At 44.3% G+C, this 21,696-nt stretch overlaps 1 protein-coding gene across 3 annotated transcripts in view; it reads left to right on the top strand.

Moving 5' to 3' along the window:
- The first annotated feature begins 625 nt into the window (after positions 1–625).
- The window catches only part of LOC142993132 (RNA-binding protein with multiple splicing-like), a 28,556-nt gene continuing 7,485 nt past the window's right edge, over positions 626–21,696 (top strand). For 2 of the 3 annotated variants that reach the window (XM_076143790.1, XM_076143789.1), the window contains exons 1-7: positions 627–1,142; positions 12,607–12,684; positions 13,555–13,593; positions 15,935–15,997; positions 18,784–18,934; positions 19,841–19,968; positions 21,334–21,403. In XM_076143790.1, coding sequence (XP_075999905.1) covers positions 1,071–1,142; positions 12,607–12,684; positions 13,555–13,593; positions 15,935–15,997; positions 18,784–18,934; positions 19,841–19,968; positions 21,334–21,396 — 594 coding nt within the window. In that variant the 5' untranslated portion in view covers positions 627–1,070 and the 3' untranslated portion in view covers positions 21,397–21,403. Of the gene's footprint in view, positions 1,143–12,606; positions 12,685–13,554; positions 13,594–15,934; positions 15,998–18,783; positions 18,935–19,840; positions 19,969–21,333; positions 21,404–21,696 lie in introns of all 3 variants that reach the window. The other variant, XM_076143791.1, reaches the window with a different exon arrangement.

A 21,696-nucleotide genomic window follows, 5' to 3' on the forward strand; every position in this document is an offset into this window, starting at 1 on the left:
AGGATATGCGTTCAATAATCCCAATTTGCTTTTGTTCCATATCACAATAAGATTAGGAGAAACTGCATAAATCTAAGAGCCCCCATCGTCATCACAAAACTCACCCACTGCCTGTTTAATGTCCCATCCAACCTGCACTTCACACCAAAATGTCCCTTCTTTCTCTGTTTTGCATGAATATTGCGGTGTAAACAAGCTGCTTGACCCTGAACACAACCTTCACCTTGACCCTGAAAAATGTGCTCATGTTTTGGGAATGCAGGCCTGGAGGGAAAGTGTCTCCTGATGACATCATAAAGGCTACTTCCTCTCAGGACTACACGTATTTGAACTTTTTTATAACTTTATTTATTCCACCAGTTTGAACGAGCACAAAGTAACTCCTGTGATGTCATAAGGGTCTAATCTTACCTAAATTGTGACCTTTTTAAAACCGTCACACAGTAGTTTTAACATGATACAAAATACATATCACACCGGGAACATGATCATATAGAAAGATGTTGTAAAGTGCAATGCTGCTGTGTGTCTTAGTAAAATATATAGACGCTGATTAAAAAACAAAGAGGAGGAGGAGGAGGAAGAGGAGGAGGCGGCTCATCCCAGCCCTCACCCCACCCATGCCCCCTCCATCATGAGGAGCTGAGGAGAGAAGTTTGCCTGCGGCGCGTTGCTCTCCGGCGTACACTCACCGCGTCTCATCCGGGGAAACAGGAACCCGAAAAGAAGCTCCGGAGAACCTTTTCTTTCCCAGGGAATGCTGAGGTCTGATGAGGAATACCGGCCGCGTTTCTAGTCACCACGAAGACCATCTCTCTCTCTCTCTCTCCCACTCCAAACTCTCCGCGCTCGCTTCTACCGATTCACTTTCACTTTGGGTCCCCCGTTGATGTCGCCAAACTAGCCGGGATCTGCGGTCAGTAGCGGGGCAGCAGCCGGACGCCGGACCGTCTGTTCAGGAGGCTTTCAGAGTCCAGGAAGAGCGCAAAGCAGCAAGAACAAGGCAGAAGAAGAAGAAGGAGAAGAAAGAGAAGAAAGAGAAGAAGAAGAAGAAGAAGACAACAAGCAGGATGAACAACAACAACAACACCAAGCCCGAGAAGGAGAACGAACCGAGTGAATTCACCAACCACGAGGAGGAGGTATGACTATCTGCACTTTCACAACATCGATCCGATCACCTAGCATCACTATAATATTCAGTTTTACTCCGTGATGCCACAGTTGCGAGGTTTGCGGCCAGATTAGTTCAAGATCAGCATTTTGGTCTCTAATACAGAATATTCTTAAATGCGTTAAAACCTGCTTTCATTACCAATATTTAGCGCATTTACTTAATTTTAAGTGAATTAAATGAAAGAGCTCAACTTGTATAAGTTGCTTAGCAAGACAAAAGCAACGCAACCTATAGCAGAGTAGGAGATGAAAACTGGCAGGACAGTAAAAACAGCATAAAATGTAATTAAAAGCTATAAAACAACATGCCCAAGTGTTGCAGAGTAGCTGCACTAAATCAACATAATAAAACACAAATAGCCATATCTTTTGGTCCCTTCATTGTTTGGAGTAAATATTTTCTGTCCCTCCATGTTTTAATCTGTCACTGTTGCCATATAAAAGGCTTCTTCCTAATTCTATATTACTGTATCATAAAGCCGGAATCCACATAGCGCCACTAAAAGTGAATCCTCGGCCATAGTGCATTAGTTTTCACGGAAGCTGAGGGAGCAATAGAAGTTCAAACAGCTGCTGCTGCAACATGTAGGCAATAACTGTTTGCAACCCATATGTACTGCGGTAGAGTCAGCAGGAGTCGTCTCTCTATCAGGATGACCGAGCTGAGTCTTAACATCCCAGGATGTTATTGTTGGTCCCAAAAAATGTGGGATAATCCAGTTAGAAAATGTAATTTCTCCCTAACAGGCCCGATAATAGCCCCGTTTCTGTAAACATTAGTCCAGTTTCACAATCTGGATCCAATCCCTTAATATCTCTGTCTTGGTTAAAATAAGTTTATCCTACTTTTCTTTGCATGGGGGCTTTGGCAAGGAAATATCTCCAAGTGATGTAAGGAAGGTATATCAGATTATATCGGTTATTTCTCTTGGAGCAATTTGATTAAGACTCGCTGCACTATTAGTCACTTTGTAACTGAATAGTCAAACATACCAGCCTCATGTAACTCCATATTTGGTCCAGTGTTGAGGTTACTATGGAGGCAGAGTGCTTACTGTAGCCCCACATGCGATGATGTAAAGAGAAAAGTAGTGACTAATGGAGAGTTTGGCTTGAATGCGCCACTGAACTTGTGAAAACACAACCTTATATGGACACGGCAGTAAATGGACACCGCTCAGGTTCATACTCAAACATCAAACGTCTGATAAGTAAAACGGGCAACGTTTGAAAATTTGCAATGTACACAAAGACTAGAAGAGACCTGTCTATTGTACAGCAGAGAGAGAGAGAGGGAGGGGGAGAGAGAGAGAGGGACATAATGAATGGCAGTAATGGACAGAGGAGTGTAATGGTTGTTGAAATCTTTGGAAGCTGTCCAGACTGGCAGGAGCTTCAATTTACTTGGGTGTGTTAACGTAAAACTTAAGACAGCACTGCTTTATCATTTGTTTAATGGTGTGTGTGTGTTGCAATGTACAAGGCGGACGGCACACACATGGCGCCACACAAACGGACATGCACGTCTTAGAAGTGTTCAGGAACAGATACAAGCACACACAAGCAGGCCGGTGTTCATATTTGTACCAAAACACACACACACACACACAGGCACACACATACACACCCACACACACATAATGGACTGTACGAAGGACTCTCAGTAATTTCCACTCCTTCCATTATTATTATTATTATTATTAGTTTATTTTTTCGGGGACAATGCAGCGCACATTATTACACACATAGCCATCACAAATCAATGCATAACAGAGTATGTAGATGTGTTACATGAAAGGTTTCTAGCCAGATGGCTAATTTGCAACCCCAGTCCCTGGTCAGGCCTTTCTAAACAAAAAACATAACATGTAGTGGTCTAAAAAGTTATTTAAATTAAAAAAAGTTGTTGTGTACGTGTGCATACACCTCTCTATACACATAATGACCAATATCAAACATCAAAGGTATAGTCTGAGTCAGACGACACCAAACCATACACATCAGAACAAACACAGCATAAGAACAACACAAACAGTAAATCACATGACAACACAAACCCCAGACACCCTGCCGCTCTCACCGAAGCGAACAGCAAGGCATCTAGCACAGACAGTACAATAATACCTGGACAGTAGAGTGTGTGTACTGTGTGTGTGTGAGCGTGTGTGTGTCTCAGTGGTGAAATCCCTGATTTACTTTCAGCCAGTGTTTTAACTTCCATGAATCATCAACAGACAAAAATGTGTCTCTCTTATGTACTTTCACATCTATTGTCTTGCTGTATGTCAGATCTGGGTTCCATATACCAAAACACCCACCAGCCCTCATCCCCCTGTCAAAAATAACCATAAAAACTGAACATGATAAACTTTAACCCTAAAGAGAGGCAAAGTTTAACAGCCTTGCCAGTATGACGCTCACATGCTGATCAACAGCATTCCCCTTGCCTGCCTGCCTCTGTGTGTGTGTGACTCAATGGATCACTGATTCGCACCAGTAAAGAAGAAGCTTCGTGCGTCCCCCCCCCCCCCCACCCCCACCCCCCACCCCCCCATTACGGCGTCATCAGCGCACACCAGCACTCAAAGATACTTTGTGTTTATCTGCTGCGGCTCGGCGCTCGCCAAACATGGTCCTGTTGCAGTTTGGGTATGCAGGTCTCGGCTCCGGCTGCGTCTAATCAGGCGAACCGGTCGGATAAGCTTTATTATCAGGTGTTCTGGATGCTCTCACACACTGTGGCACTCAGCAGCCTCGGTTAGCCGCAGCCCACTCGTGTTGTCTAGGTGATAGCCCATCTCCCTAAATGTCAGAGATAAGATTGAACCGGCTTAGATTTCCAGACCTTGTAGGGACAAAAGAAGTTGTGTGATATTCTCACTGTATTTCTTTGTAAAAATTGGTTTGGACTGAAGAATCGCACATTACAATCCAGTCACAAGTCATTTCATTCACTGGTAGCTGTGGAGTGAGTGATGTGATGTGATGCTTATGTAAAGAGACTTAGGTGACAAATTCCAGACATGTTTTTGTTTGTTGCCGTCGTGCACTCATAAATGTCATCACCAAAGGTTATTTGTCTCACTAGTTTATTTACACGTCTTATTACTTTTGATTACTTTACTTCTAGTTATAAGCTGAGATGACAGATGGGTGTACAGATTGTGATCTTAATTTCAGCATCTGGACACCAAAGTCCGGAACTACATTAGTGCGGAATGCGTTCTAGGAGATCTAGGAGTTGCAGTTAGAGTGGAGCCGTGCTGTAAAAGGGTCTGTCGCCTACTAAGTCACCCCCTCGGTTTGACCTTTAACCTCCCGGCCGTCAATTTCCCTCCGCTTATGTCATGTTTACTTAACAGGAGACATGCCCAGAGAGAGAGATCACCAGCTTTGGATGTCCACTGCCGTACAGCATCTGATATGTGACAAACGAGCGGATACGGGGTGGCTCCTGATTTACTGTTTCCCCTGCAGGATGACAGTATGTCTTCACGTTGTTTGGTTGATGATTTCTCGCGGAAACGCTCGTAGTAAAAGCGTCTTTCCTGGATGTGCCAGACAAACCCAGCAGGAGTTCGAACCTTGTAAGACATCTGTTGATTTTTGTTCCTAGCTGCCTGTACACGAGTAAGTGGATCTTTACGAACGCCCGAAGAGAAACAAAATATCACTCAAGCAGAGATCAGCAAATGCGCCGTATCTCCCTGGGGTGTAATTGGATTGTGCTTGGCCTGGTTTGGGTATCTCGCAGCTCCCGCCTCAAATAGCAGGTCATGTGGCCAGAGTGACCTTTTCCGTGAAGCGGTCTAGGTGGGGAGCCGCGCTGCTGGAGAGGCACGACCAAGCGGAGGGGGAGGCCGACGCCGTTGTGCAGCACAGTGGCGTGGACGTGTGTGGTCCTCCTGCGTGCGTGTATCTATGAAAAGGGCACGCAGATATATTAACTCTCTGTGACATGAGCCGTTATCAGCGGGGAGCTGAAGAAGTGGAGCTCGGAGGGTAAAGTGGCCATGATGGGGGCGGATGAAAACACATACACAGAATGTCACGGATCGTACACAGAGATTTACTGTAGATTGAGACGCTGAAACATTCTTACACACACATTCAGGCAGGATAGGAGGTCACGACATCACAGATTTACACACACACACACATACACACACAATGATAACCACCTATCTTTTAATACTTGCAAGTTCAAACACGCACAAACACTGCAACCCTGTTCTGTCTACGCGTCCGATAGGTTAGAGTTTATTTATAAAAGCAGCGGGGGAATTGTCATCTTATCTTGGCCATTTGTCAGCTGCACGACAAGAGGTATTTGAAAAGACAACAACAAGGCTTAGCGTCAGGAACGGCTGGCAAGGGAGGCCACCAACACGAATGCGTGAAGAGACGGAAGCGGCGAGGGAGGGATGAGGAACTGCTGCATGGAAACGTGGAAAAGCGCTAAAGCCGAAAGGCCGCCTGGGAGGGAGAGGAGGGTGATGAAGGCGTTCGATTGTTGGGTTTGAGGTCGGCTCTTGTGTTGTTTTGTGTCAGTCGAGGGAAGGAAGTGCAAGTTCTGCCCCAGACGGTGTCAGCCATGTTGCTTTGTCACGCTGCGGTTACATGTTGACACCTCAGCTCACGTTCTATAATTATCTATTTTACAGTAGACGCTCTCTCCTTTCTCTCTCTCTCTCTCTCTCTCTCTCTCTCTCTCTCTCTCTCTCTCTTTCTCTCTCTCTCTCTCTCTCTCTCTTTTATATCCACCTCTCTTCACTCAGTCAGACATTGTAATGATTCTCTAATTTCTCCTTCCCTTGTTCCCTCCCCCCACCTTTATCTCCCTTCCCCTCCGTTTCCTCTCCCCCCTCATTCCTCCTCCCCCCCTCTCCCTTTATTTCCCTCTCTCGCCGTTTCCTCTCCCTCCCTCCCGACCCTGTATCGCTTCTTAATTTGCCTCTCGTCTTTCCTCTCTTTCCAACCCCTCCCCTCTTTCATCCCGCTCTCTCGCCCATTTTAGTCCCCGTAGACAAACTCCTCAGCCCTTATCGGCCCACAAGTTGAAAGCGTGACCCTGAGATCTTGGAAAAGAAGGACCGTTTATGGTCATGGGAAGAGCCCTGAAGAAAGGGGTGAGCCAGGCAGAACGGTAACACTGAGAAGCTTGTCCGCCTGCCTGTTCAGCCGCGTGCCAGCAGCCTTTCTTCGCCGGACGGCCGCGGTCAGCAATCCAAGGTCGAACCCCCCCCCCCCCCCCCCCCCCCCCCACCAGATTAGCTCAGAGAAGTGGGACTAATTGAAACTTCAACGTTTGCGAATGTGGATCGTCTTCAGTAGTGTGTGGCCCTCGATTTCTGGCCCTGGTGCTCACTGACTGATATTTTGTCCAGTGTATGACGTAATGTGACACCATACAAAGGAAATTAGGCCTTCTCCTTTTAAAAAGACATTTGAAAGGGTTGTGTTATAGAATTTCCTCTAAATTCTCTTTACTTGAGTGGCTTTTGAGTGGATTAGAAAATTCCGCCCTTGTCGTATCGGTTGCAGACCCTGTCCGCCCAAAACGAGGGATTTTGTGGGAAGCCTTTCACATAAGATATGAGATTCGAATGGGTTTTGAAATACTTTTCACAAAATCCTTCTTTTACAGTGAATCTACCTTCATCAAGCTTATTGTCTGACGTACAAACTGGCAACAACACAGGCCTGATGGAAATGGCAACATTGGCAACATTTCTGCTCACACCTTTTTTGAAATGGTAATCGTCTATCAAACTATTTTGATTTTGAGTCAATAAGTTATAGCCGCACTTGGATTCTCTCGCTGAACAATAACCAAAATCAATCCCAATGAGGTGTTTAAATCAGAGATGCTGGTATTTAGGCTCACATACTAAATCCCCTTTAAATTAAGAACACAAACAAGTTTCTCGCCCTGTGAGACCCTAAAGGTCCTGTAATGGAAACAGCATGCTTAGATTTCTCTCCAGCGACATATAGGATGACTGAGTGTTTAATGTTGTTTTTTTTCCACTTCTCCACGGCCACTTTAACCTCTGCCCACCCAACCTCAAAACCAAACAGTTTAAGATGTCCACTCAGGCAAGCGGCAACAAAAGGCAAAGCAGGAAAGGCTGACGTGGATGGACTTGGCCGATTAGTTTGGTTAATGAGTGCCTTGGAATGTTAAGTCCGTTCGTAGAGACGGATCAGATCAAACCACGACAAAGGAGCACATGAGTATAAAAGAATTTGATGGACCTTAAGCTGACAAGTGTAGGAGTTTAACTGATGTGCATTTGACAATCTGAGAATGGGTCGCTCTTCCTCACATGTCAGCCCAGTGACACCTTAAGGCCTTTTCACTCAGGTCAGAAATAGTTACATGTAGACTGATGAGAAAGAAAGATCACGTATGTGTCCGAGAGACCTGAGGAGTTTTTTCCAGGTTACTTTGGAAATAAAGGAAAACTGCTACGGAAGAAAATAGTATTGGAATAAGGGAGGAAAAACAGTGAAGTGGACACTTCCGTGGTTTTCCGAGGTCATTTACTTTTAAATGCCTTTAAAGGTTAACCTGTTGGAACATTTACAGACCCTTACTGAGGAGTAATTGTTGGTCCAGGGCACTTGTGCACTTTCAGCTCTCTGGTTGTGAGCTCAACCCCGCAGTTTACCCCCTGACCTAAACAATAACCTAGCCCTAACCTACGACCTCTGACCCTGAATGTGAAACTTGACCCGTGTAAACCCCCCCCCCCCCCCCTGTCGAATTAACAAGGCACTTGAAGCGGAGTCATCCATTTATAGTCGCTTGACACCTATCAGGCCTGCAGTCGCTCACTCTTCACATTCTCAGGCACAGAGGATTTGGGGTGGGGGGGTAGCGGGGGATGAAAAACAACCTTGTGAGGATGATGAAGGAGAGTGATGCACAGAGCAGTGACAACTCCAGAGAGTGAGGCAGAGGGAGTCTGTCTGTCTGTCTGTCTGTCTGTTTTTAAATAGCCAAGCGATCAAGTGATGAGTGAGTGAGCAAGAAAACTCAACTAACCCTGAGCTCACGCGGGCTCACAGCTACACTTTGACTTGAAGTTTTCACGTGAGCTCTGAAGGATTTCTGTGCTGTACATTTTGATTTCAGACACACTAATCGCAGCGTTGTGTAGCAACAAACACACACACACCCACACACCACAATGGGCCGCTCCCTTTGAAAGGCCTCAAGGTCAGAGTCGCGTCCTGCCACATCTGGCTAGACCTTTTCTATTATCGTGGCTATACCACACACATACACACACACGTAGTGGGAGAAACACACAGTAATCATCTCACATCACTACCAAGGTCGCATTCTTCATTCCGGCCGCCGGTCAAGAAAAAATCACTCAATTAAAGTCAGAGCAAATATCAAAGATGGGATAAAGCCACCGAGTCGTTTCAGCTAATATTTGTGTTCAGATTCATGAATCAGCCGCAGTGTAAACCTGAATAGAAATGACACATAAATTAATTAGACAAATCAAGCACCGTTTATAATAGCTGATGAATTGCTTTTTTCCACAGGAGAATATTTAAAACTAATAAAAGTTTAATATAGTTGAGTTTGTGGTTATTGTTACAGCTCTGGAGCAGTTGTGGTGTCGGTTATGGCTTTGTTCATTAAAGCTGTTGTATTGTTTTTAAGAAGTTTGTTAAAAGCTTTTTCCCCCTCTGACATTTCATTAGTGAACCACATTAAAAACAACATCATTCTGTCCCTGATATTCCCCAATAGGTTTAGTTTGGCCTCAAAACTGAGTGTATGAGACTTTGGCGTGATAAAGTGGACACGTTTTTTATTTTGTCAGAGGCGTTTTCACCTCATCGCTCCTTTGTGTGTCTCATTTAAGGTAGCACTTCCACCGGCGTTCCTTTTGAGCCCAAACCCCCACCCACACCAACCCCCAAGCAGCCATGGGCTTATCCACAGATAAACTCAGGGTGGCACACAAAGGCTTGCGAGGTGCCATGATAGAGTATCAATAGGGTGATGACCTCATCCCGGGCTTGCGGAATCAAGGATGTCTGATTAGAGGTGCATTGATCCCGTGGGACTTGCCGCAGAAGTGGCCTTAATAGGATCTGATGTTTTTGGCCCGGGGCGCCACTCTCTGCCGTGCTTCACTAAATTGTTGCCAGGGAACTGCGCTGGTACACCGTGTGCGAAGTACTCAGCTGGCTGGCGGTAGGTAGGGACTGCTGTTTTTGATCGAAGCCTTGCCTGCATGTTTGTGTGTGTGTGAGCAAGCCATAAATGGTCAATGATTCCAAGGCCCATTCCAGACCGCTCAGCACTATGGAAATGCAGGTATGTGGAAAGCTCAAAGCGACTCACGAGGAACCAATAAAACAATGCCACTAAAACCCAATAAACTGTGACAGAAGGTTTATCTTTCTTTTTATGAAACAGCAGAATCTGCCCACTCCTGGGTCGACCTTCCATTTAGTTTACTACATCATCAAAGCCCGATGTCTCACTTGACCTGGTGGCAGCGTGTTTACAGCGGGGCCTTCTCCAACCAGGTCTGAAAGCAACATAAAGAAAGACAGATTCTGTAATCAGCAGCAGATGTGCGCAGAGGAGAAGCGTAGACGCATTTGCCTGTGAATCATCCCGAACCCGGCACACACACTGACTGATCATATATCACAACAGCTGACATCAGGACATCTCAGGAATGAGAGAGCGTCGTCTTGTTGTTCTGCCAGCACAGAGAGCGCATTGTTGTGTGGGTTTGTCGTAACCTGTCGCTTCCTCAGCCGTTCCTGACTTAAAGGTAGAAGCTAAATCGAATCTGAAATCGTAGATAATGTTTGAAAGGGAGAGGCAGATGACTAAGAGTTTCTTAATACGCGTGTGCCAAACTCCTCTTCACGATACCAGTGGAGGAAGAAGGAGTCAAGACGGAGTAAAAATACCCAAGCGTGGTACAGAGTCAGTAGAAATGGACTCTTCTTGGACTCGGAGAAAGGTGGATACATGTTAGATCTCTGTTAGCCTCTGACACTTTTTGGCATCTGTTGTCGTCGTCTTGCCAGGCTGTGGGCAGATCAGACTTGTGGAAGAGTTACATGCTTGTTCCCTAATGCAGTGATGGAAAAAAAATGTCTCTCACTGCTGCATTGTCCTTAATAGAGATTTCAAACCTTCAGCCTTGGTGCCAGACCTCGCAAGTTGGCTGCCTCCCCCACAAACACCTGAGTAGATTTTGGCTTTTGGCACTTACAGGCATTTTTTACAGCATTTTTTTTCTCCCACCGCGCTATTAGTTTTTATCAGCTTCAGCAGCTGTCAGCAACTGCGCTCGCCCCTACCTGATTCATACCCTCCTTTTCTGACTCTTTGTTCCCACGTAAGCAGGGCCGCTTAAAGAGTTTAGTTCAACCAGCCTGCCTGTGACAGAGCCCAGTGACAGCTCTGCAGGCCTCCGCTCGGCCCAGATAAGATAAGATAAGTGCCAAGGTGAGAGAGTCGCCGAGGTGATTTCTGACTGGATGGCTGCTTTGGCACTCGTGGACGAATGCTCCCCTCCAGTTGCTAAGCTCCTTTGTTTGTATATCGGTCTCCCTTTGGCATCGGTGCGGCGTATCAGATTACTTATGGGAATGAGGTGTACTGTTAGTTCAGCAGTTCCTTTGTCCCTTGAGTTGTGAATCTGCTATTAAAGCTCATCTAATCAATCCAGGAGCTTTGAGAGTAAATTGTGTAACTGCCTGTTTGTAGTTGTATTCTAAATTAATAAAGTAGGCTTTATCCTTACATGCACTGATCATTTTTAGGCAGTTAGGATTGTGACTTCCTCCCTCATTTTACATGAACATTATCAAAGTAGCAAATGTTGAGTTTCACAACTACAAAACTGCAATTCATTTTTGATCACTTCCTACTTAATTAGTCCTTTACGTTGTGTCCCATGTAAGCTACCCACATGCTCAGTTAGACACACCCACAATGTATGAGGCTGAGGTGAGAATTTAAAAATGGTTTTCACTCAGTAAGAACAGCAGTGTGCCTCAGCAAGATAGACGTGAACTTTGCACATTAAAGTGTTGCCTGCTTGGTTTAAGTAGGCAACACTGGCAGCGCCCACAGCTGTGAATCATGGACGCCCTGTGCTGGAGTGTGTCTAACTAGGTGTGTGAATTGTGTTACATGTTCACATAAAACATGTTACAGAAGGAATTGGCGAAAAATGAAAAATTAAGCTTTTCAAGGTTTTTCTCTCAACCTAGGGGCACATTCCTTTAGGACAATATATTACACTATAAGAATGAGGGAAAGTAATTAAAAGTGTGTGTTGGCCCCTCAATGTGTTTGGCATCAGATTGTAATATGAGCATCATTTGAGTTTGCTTTGCTTTTGAAGGATCATTGTGTGTGTGACGCCTGTGGGTATACAAAATTAAACCGTGAGATCGGAAGCGAACAGGGTGTCAAGTCGAGTCATAACATCTGTCTTACCTCAGCACTATGTTGTAACACTGTAATATAAATATATATTTTGGCGTTTGAGAAAAACATTTTCTTGTTTGCTTTTGACATCATTTCAGCCGCAGCTCTTAATAAATCAGTCATTCAACGACGCTCTTTACATTTTTACACTCTGTAAATGTTTAACATGCTCCTTACTACACACTCCCCATTGTTTTTAAAGCAATTTTTCACAATGATCTACCATTTTCCCTGCGGATGAGTTCAGGAACACGTGCTGAAATCACCGTGTCCTCATTTCGTCCATGTATTTTGCATGTTGAAAGGAACGACTTTAGGATCAAAACCTAATTGTAAATTCAAAACTTGGGCTGCATTCTCCCAAAAGGCATTCCAAACTCCACACACACTGCATTCATTTTCTCCCGCATCGCCGCACACGATAACAACAACTTCCTCACCAGGAAGCACTTTTAGATTTGTTCTCATGTTATTCCCTTCTTGCTTTTCCACCTTCTCCGACTCGACCAGGGCCGCAAACAATTACATTCCCCCTGTCTCATTCTGCTAAGATATAAATTGTAATCCCCCTCCCCATCCCACCAATACGAGTTCACTCAAGTCCTGCCAAGTTGAAAAGTTCAAATGTAAAACAGAGGGTAGAGCTGCGGGGGTGGACGGCTATAAACACAGGAGGCCGTAGATTACGCAGGAGAGCACAATACGCTTTAGTGTAGAAAGGAGTGTGTTTGATTGGGTGTGTGAGTGTGTTTGTAGAGCTGAAAGGAATCTCTATCACGTTTGGAAAGCCTATCTTTCTGTACCCTGAAAATTCTGTGTCCCCTTTGTACAGTGTCCTCCCTCCCAACCTCATCTGTTTCTGTCAGGTATGCAAGGTAGCTATTTATAACCTGTGGAGGTTAATGAAAATTACATGATGTCTTCCTTGTCTTCCTCAGGTCCGAACACTATTCGTCAGCGGGCTACCATTGGATATTAAGCCGCGGGAGCTCTATCTCCTCTTCAGACCATTTAAGGTATGTTTATATGTATTAAATGGATGGGGGTGCAGCTATTCTTAGCAGCTTTCGGCGGAGCAGTCAATGGGAGCTCCATTAATGGTGATGAAATAAATGGCAATGGAAAAAAACCTCCGAGAGGTTGGAGTGTCTGTGTTCTCGAGGCTGATGTTCAATCACATCTTGATCCACGGGAAGCTTTGTGTGTGTCTGATGGAAAATGGCTCCATGCCCTGTGATACAAAAAACAAAAGTTCACCTCAGAGACGAATGCAGACTGTGTCACAAAAGCCCCTTTTTGAATGCAATCTCTGTATCAGAATCTCATATTCAGATTCTGGATTGTTTGCATTTCAGGTACAGCAGCTACCAACTTTGGATTCAGATAATGTATTCCAATGTGTGGTGTAAACAGAGACTGAAAAGGTGGCGCTTCGCAGATAACAGTAGAATTTTTGAGCTTTCCGATCTCTTCCTGTAGAAAAATACACTTCAGTGGCCCAGGAGCAGCGGGGTTAAAGTGAATAATGAGACAATTGATATGCATCTAATCCCTCACTCAGATAATGCTCCTGGTATGTACTCTGAGTAAACGGTTTATATCGTGTGTTGAAAGCAGTAAATCTGGATTAATCAGGTAAGACACCACAGTCTGGACCATATGGTTTTCATAAGAACGCCACGATGCAACCAGGCTTCGTCAGTTTGGAACCTGCACTGCAGAAGGATTTGGAATTTTCTACTGTGAATCACCAAATGTTACTGTGCAATGTTTTGCTCTGATCTGTTCTATTGTGCAACAATTAACTCATTGAAACATATCTGACGCTATAAATCAATGTAAGGCCTCTAACAGAACTCTTCTTCTTCTTGGTTCCTTCGTTTCAGGGCTATGAGGGCTCCCTGATAAAGCTCACTTCCAAACAGGTATGCTGGAAAACATGTTGTGTTTCTGCAGAGCGAAAGTAAAGCCATCACTCACTCTCTCACCGCACCGATGCTGCTTGGATTACGCAACTGCTTGCTCGTCAACACCTCTAATTTTTTTCACCCCCTCTCCGTCTCCCCCTCCCCCTCCTCCATCTAGCGGTGTTACCAAGTTGCTTAGTATGAAGGATGACAGTTGGAATTAGCACCCTTTGTCAGGAAGTAACTGGAACAGTGGAAAAAAACAAAAAAAAGTTTTTGGACAGGGGGATGTGATAGGGGGGGGAAAGTGTTGCACCAACTTGCCTTCGGCTGTGGGATCGCAGGCTCGTAGTCAGGCAGCCGTCTCCAGTGGGATGTTTAGATGGGAGGAGAGACGGCAAAGAATTTTCGAGGTGTCGGGGGGGAACGTTTTTGACAAGAGCCGTAATGACGGTTGGGTTTTGCCTTCAGGACTGAAAATGAGCGCAGCTGGCAAGTGTCCACATCCAGATTTAAGCAATTTAGCTTGATGTCACTCTGCTTATTATTACCACATTACACTGCATCTTACAAAGCCGTGACATGCTCATTAAAAGGGATTTTAGGGCAATTTGGATTCAATGCACCTTTAAAACTGGTAACAAAGGGTAATGCCTTACCCGGCGACATTTCTTTAGAAACTGCATTCAATGTAATGTATTCAGAATATAATTAGCAGCTGGACATACCTACTTTAATTAATGAAAGTAGGTGATGTAATATAACTTATGACTGAGCATTTTCCAGCTGTCTTCCAAGGAATTTGTTGAAATGAGACCCACCTTCTCATGAACATCTTATAATAGGACATGTTGTGGTTTTTGTCCCTTTCCCTGATTTTTATAAATGTTGAAACTTATATTAGGGAGTCACAATGGCTGTTTTTACTCGGTGTGCACATTGATGCTGCAGAGATGGTAAAGAGAGGTGGATCTGTATGTTTGTTTTCTCTTGTTTTAATGAAACGAGACTCTTCAGGCTTTGACACGAGATGAGTTGATCAATGTTTTTGTATTGAACTCTACCTCACTGCATTTTAGAGTCGGTGCAGCTTTATTGTTCATCATCCTGAGGCTAAATAAGCTCACTAGAGACTCCTCGTTCCTTAAATTCCTTACCTTGAAAATGTGCTCTCCACAGGCTTTCCAGCGCCTTTTGTTTTGCGTGCTTACATGTTAATGAATAAGTGAGTCGGTCAGCAGTCTCTTTGCACTTTGCTCCCTTAGAGTGGCCCCTCCTCTCCTCATACTTTCCTTTATTGCCATCTTCTACTCCACAAAAGTCAGCTGAGACTCACGTTCAGGTACCTGCCGACACTCCTCGGGGTGGGTTGGTTTTGAGTGACTCTCCTCTGCCCCCGCTCTCCTCCTGACTAATGGCAGTGACAATGGCACATAAATCAATCGATCTGGCTCTTCATTCCGCCGCGAGAACACACAGCCATCTCCATATATAGCAAGAGCCAGATCTCAGGCCCTTTCTATTTATATTCCTGTTACGCTTCTTCCTTCTGACGTCTTCACTTCGTCTTTTTTTTTTTTTTTTCAATTTTTTTCTCTCCCCCCTCTCCTTCTGCTTCGGCTTGTTCAAAATTCCCATAACCCTACGCTGCTTCTCCAGATCACACACAGCAGCAAGGGCCCTTGGGAGTTTAGAGAATTGTTTTTGTCCTCAACCCCGCCCCCTTCTGTTTTTGAGTTTGGAATCTATGAAGACGTGTTTTCTTTGTTCGTCACGTCACAACAGTTAGAGAGCAGACGATTCCAAACCCCCCCCTATTCTTTGTCTTTGTCTTCCCGTGTTCGCTCACCTTTGCTATTGCGGTCACAGGCCCTGAAGTGATGTCACCAGAATATAAAGAGATGTAGAACAAGAGAGTGTGGTCTGCTACTGACAGGCCTGCTCAAAGTGGTCTTCAAAGCAATTTCTGCCTCGCTCCATTCCCCCCATCTCTCTTTCTCACTTTTTTTTTTCTCACCTTCAACCTTGCAACTCTGTGTCTCCTTATTCTGTTTTTTTTTCTCCTCTCCCTCACACACAGACACACACACACTCTTGCATGCATTCTCTCCCTCTCATATTGCCCGTATTTGGGCATAGGGGAGCCTTTGCATGATGAACTCGCCTTCCACAATGTAAGCTTCCAGCCTCTCTCTCTCTCTCTCTCTCTCTCTCTCTCTCTCTCTCCGTTCTATAAACGGGGAGAGAGAAACAGGCGAGTAGAAAACATCATGTCTATGTCATTCAGACAGAAATGCAGAGTCAGTTTTCTGCCTTAAACCATGTTTCTCTCTTTTGTTCTGTCTTCTTGTCTCCTCAGCCGGTGGGGTTTGTCAGCTTTGACAGTCGATCAGAGGCGGAGGCTGCGAAGAATGCCTTGAACGTAAGTGTCATGCCCTCTTTGTGCTGCTCGCAACAATCAGCTCAGCACTGTCGACTCGGAGCTGCATCTCCGTGCCTTCTGCAGAGCATCGCAAGTCAGGGAAATCAAAATAATAGGGAATTTTAAGGCAAAACAGGTAGGGAAAACACCCCTTACAGAATAAATAAAGCCTTTTCTTTAAGCTTTGCTATGAATCCTCCAAGGTTAATGACCTGCAGTGAAGGTAAATTAGCATGCCGTCCATACAAAATGCAAGATATTGATCCAGGATTTAAATTTTAATCTCACTTATTTCAGAATGTGGCTTTTGAGGTAGAAAGCCTTGATGAGGAGAACTTAAATAAAAGTAGCTCACACTCTCAGGGTTTTATTTAGCCTCTTTAAACAAAGTAATAAACACTAACTCTCAAACACCTTCACATTCCTGTTTGTTTTTTCCAGTGCGTACGTGAGCACCACCCGCTTCATCCTTATCTGTTTTATCTCTTTGTCACAGAAATAGATCAGACTTCTCCTCCTCCAAAATGAGACCGTGACAGACTCAAACAGCATCTGTCATCTCTCAGATGTGGAGATATTATTGTGCAGAGTTGAGGAAAGAATAAAACAAATTATCATCTTATTATGAGCCCACAATAGTTTGAATGTTTCCTGAGAATCACTCGGCGGGGCTGGGAAGGGAGCAGCGCTGTTGTTTTCAGGGAAAGTGTTGTCCCAGGGGTCACATGGAGATAAGCCAGATTTTGCAAACATCTATCTGCATATTGAAATATGGGAAAAGACTGTGGCTGAGCAGAGAGAGGAGACAGCTCATAGCATTTCTCTTATGTTTTCCTTAAGTTATGATCAGATGTAGTCTCTAAAACAACTAAAATCCAGTTGCAACACGAATCATCTTTACCAAAATGTTGTTTTGACGCACAAATCAATTCCAAATACATACATGAGAGCTACATCTTGGCAATTGCTGCGTGTTAAAGTGGAGATTGGATTCCTGTGAAACCCCGACAGTTCAAACTGCGATGTGCTCAGGCCTCATTATATCCTTGTACCATATTATACCTCTGCCTCCACTGGCAGAGGCTGTGAGTGCACTGAGCCAAATCAATCCCAGTTAATTCCCTCCCCTTCATGAGAAGAGTCATCCCTCACTTGTTTCAGCTCCGCTCTGCCCGAGCCTGCAGGGACGAGCCTGGAAGCGATCCTCAATGTTTCTGCAGAGAAGTTTTCTGTACGTCTGACCTTCATGTTTCTCTACGTGTGTTGTAAAGACCCTCAAATGAGGTTAATGAGAGGCTGCTGGTAAATGTTTTTCCTGGCTTTTATGCAGATAAATGGAAGCTTTGTCTCCAGATGAAGAAGACCTTTGTTTATGTCACATTCCACATAATGTTTCCTCAGGCGAAAGTAATCAGTAAGAATAATGGTTTGGACTCCCACATATGAGGAGGCTTTGGATCTAGATCATATGTTCCTAAAACACCCTTTACTTATTTTATCACGATCACCAGTGTGTCAGAAGGCGTTTCACGGTAGAATCTCGAAAGTTTTGTCTCACTGTCTCAAGTATCGATGTTTACTGTATGTGATGGAGAATGAGGGATTCTAATGCCATGATATTAAATTACAGTTCCAGGGTTCAATAGTGAGCATGAGGAGTGGCTTGTCTTCCTGTGGTGAGAATGACATCATTCCCCTAGGTTTGTGTTACCGTGTTCGGATTTTCAGTTGCGGGTGTCATCCGTCTTCACGTGTGCCGACCCAGAACAACACTGTAATCCACACGCCAGCATTTAGAGCGGTTAGTGCCTGAGATGTCTGAGAAACTGCAAATGTCCCCACAAAGCCAGATTTTGTGATGAGAACATGATGACAAATACGCAAAATAGCTGTCAGGTCCCATCATGTCTCAACAACACACAAGATACGGCAGGCATGCAAGATAACCAAATCTTCAAACTGCTACAAATTACTGCTTTATCCCCAAGACAACAAGTATATCAGTTTCTTTGTGATTTATAATATCCTCATACGGTTGGTGAAAAAGTCTTTTGTCGTGTCGGGCATTGAAATACATCTGCTGGAAAGTATTTCTGGTCTAATCTTTGCTGTCATTAGAGTCATCATGTGGCGAAACCTTCTGGGAACCAAACCTCCTGAAGTCTCAAATCCTGCCAAACATCCAAGAAAACAAGAGAAACAGAACAGATCTAATCACTCTATCAGCAATAATCACATATTGCCAAAATATGACCTCTGCCAGGACATTACTCATTTTGATTAGCAAAACAATAGAAAAGTAGACAAACCCGCTCCAGCGACAACCGGAGATCACTTCCTGGTAGCAGTATCACTTTCTCAGTCTTGGCCTTTCATCTGACCAAAACAATTAGTCACGTCCATGGGTGGGGATTGTTGTCGCATTAGTGTTGGTCAGGGGTTAGGATCTAGGGGAGATCGTATCAGCGTACCATGTACTGCGCCCTCCCAGATACAAACCAACTCCTTTTTGTTGAAAAGTATCATGGAGGTTGCATGTAGTCCCCAGTTGACAGTGGGGGTGGAAGCAGGGATAAATGCTGCAAGAGCAAGGAAATGATTGGAAACTTCAAATCTGGCAAACAAAGCAGGGAAATTGGATTACTTACATTTTTGTTAAAGAATGTATACAGTTGTGTCATCCGCAAAGCATTAGTTTTGGAGGGAGGTGTTGTGATCTTTGAGCCTTTGTGATAAGATAACGATTGTTTTGCTGACCTGCTCTGAATCTTTCCATCTGACCACAGGGGGTCCGGTTTGATCCAGAGATCCCCCAGACCCTGCGGCTTGAGTTCGCCAAGGCCAACACCAAGATGGCCAAGAACAAGCTGGTTGGCACTCCAAACCCCCTTCCCTCCCAGCAGAGCCCCGGGCCACAGTTCATTAGCAGAGACCCATGTAAGTCTCCCTGTAATTCTGTTCACTCTGTCCCTGAACTTGTCTTCCTTTGTTTGTCTGTGTTGCTGCTTCAGAGTCCTTTTTGCCATGAGTTGTTGTCGTTCGAGGGGACTAGTCATGAATAAAGGAGTGTTTGTGTTTCAGCAATGGCTGCTCAAGAAAATGCTGATTTGTCTTCTGAACCTTTTGCTTTAATGAGTTCCTGTCTCTCAATGAATAGATCAGTGCTTCATAAATGCTGTGTCTCTAATTATTGGGAGCGAACACTCTCGAACTGTAGATGTAGCGCTGTCCTTTTTTTTACCCTCTCACTTAGATCAATATTTTGCCAAGGAGTTCAGTGTTCCGCAAGAATCAGCCTGTGATAGTTGAACATAGGCCAGCTGTGGTTATACATTCTTCCTGAGTGACCAAGCCTCCTCTTATCTGGGATCTCGTTGCCAGTGAAAGGGTGTGCGCTCGCCGGCCCAGTGGAAACTGGAAGGAAACAATTTATGAAACCATGACGTAATAAACTAGGAGTTGTTTCCTGATAAGATTGGTATACATCAGTAACTAGGAGACTTGATTTTGTGCATCTATCTGATAAGCTGCTGTTTTTCTCTGATGCTGGATTTGCTGTATATCAGTGTTCACTCCGTCTGTACCACTCACACAGTCACCACCTCTTTCTCCTCACTTGTGCAAATTCACTCCAGAATTGGTTTCACAATCACTCTTGGGCTGAGAGGGTAAATCATATATCTGAGATGGTTTCCTCTCATTTTCATTCTCACTGGAGGAAGCGACATTCACCTTTAGTGCACCTTGACCACCACCACCGCCACTTCCTCTCCGTTTCTCTAGCCACCCACCCATCCACTGGCCACTCTCCTCACCCCACTCCTCCTCTTCTTCTTTCCACAGATGAGCTCACAGTGCCTGCTCTATATCCCAGCAGCCCAGACGTGTGGGCGTCATACCCACTGTACCCGGCAGAGCTGTCGCAGGCCCTCCCACCCGCTTTCACCTATCCTTCCTCGCTCCACGCTCAGGTAACCTGCAGCACCCCCTTCTCCGACCACCATCACCGCCAATGCACCCCTCCCCCCACACCTTCTCCTGAGCCCGACGCACATACAGCTGAAATCACTCTCTGCTCCACCCCACAGAGCTACTGATTGGTTGCAAATGAACACACTGTATTCAATAGCAATCCTTCATCTCTCATCATCTATAATGTGAAATTTAACAGGAGAGATCCGTTTTGGGATTTTCCTTTATAACATAATGTAGAACGGTGATCTTAGCATGTCTACAAACAAAGGTAAAAATATCATCATAGGGTTTAGTTTAAACACGCAGTTAATGATTTAATTGGGACTGAAACTAATATTATGGTCCACATGATTTCAGTATTGAATCCTCACATGTTATAAGAACTTAATACATATACCACCTAATTATTAAAAAGTTATATGTGTCCATCCAATCCAGTATCAGCATACATCAGATTTAACCCTTATACAAAATAAGTCAACGTCAAGAAAATGTTACATTTGTGGCATTGTGCGCATTGATAGGCAGTCAGTTGAAACCTTCATCTTTTTGAACGTTAACTACTTCATTAATCAAATCCCCTTTTCCCTTCCTTGACCCAATTATCTCGGTCTTCTAATCTTCGCTGCTCCACAGTGAGATCATGTACGATTTCATTATTGATCCGCTGAAGTTCTTCTCATGAAGCTTGTTTGGCGGTTTAGAGATCTCAGTATCAGATGTCTGCTTGTTTGTTGATTTAGTTTGCTAACTGAAATTGATATTCGCTCACAGAATACGCAGGACTTTGCTGTGTTTTAAGCTCAAATGCAGTATCAGAGCTCATTGTGTCAGCCATTCAGGGTCATAATGAGATTTATCTTTAATATAAGTGGGTATTTAGTAGCTTTTTAGCTTCCATATATAGCTCCATATCAAGTGCTGATACTCACAAGGCCCCAATCGAAAGCACTAAAGCTGAATCTCAGATATTGACAATACGAAATAAATTCTGGTTAAATTTGCTCAGCTGGCATTTTTACAATGAAAGTACACGGATGAACACTAACACAAAGAGGAACTGTTTTAAAAGGGTATGTAGGCACTGTTACTATCACACAATCTGGTCTGAATGGCAGTCTACCAGATGACCTCAGAGGAGACCACAAAACTTTAATTTAACATTTTAATCTGATCGTAGCTCTTTGGTTCTGTAGTTGATCTGCTGCTTTTACTGACAGTGGAGTAATGTCATTAAATACTTATATATGCGTATATATATATGTTGTATATACTTAATCTAATTGTGTGTGTGTTTGTGTGTGTGTGTGTGTGTGTGTGTGTGTGTGTGTGTGTGTGTGTCATGATATATATGTGTTTAGATTCGTTGGCTCCCACCTGCAGATGGAACTCCTCAGGGATGGAAGTCCAGGCAGTTCTGCTGAAGTATGTGTGAGTAACAAGCACACACGCACACACACACACCAGTGCTACTATTGAATATATATTGTGCCGTGGCGAGAAAATACTTAAGTAAATGTTATGACACTTGGCCTAAACAGGCACAGAGATGTTCCTAAACAGTTATGGAGTACATCACACTGTGTTACATTTTGCACGTGGCTTGTGTATGAAGCACATTTTTGCCCTCCAAGCTCGCACGAAAAACCACACACAGGAAAATTCTAAATTCATCTGATTGTAAACAAATTATGACTTTTCTTAAGTCATTTATCTGTTTATTT

This window comes from Genypterus blacodes, unplaced genomic scaffold, assembly GCF_046128005.1.
Source record: "Genypterus blacodes isolate CSIRO-AG114 ecotype Tasmania unplaced genomic scaffold, CSIRO-AGI_Gbla_v1 ptg000027l_1, whole genome shotgun sequence".
Taxonomy (NCBI): domain Eukaryota; kingdom Metazoa; phylum Chordata; class Actinopteri; order Ophidiiformes; family Ophidiidae; genus Genypterus; species Genypterus blacodes.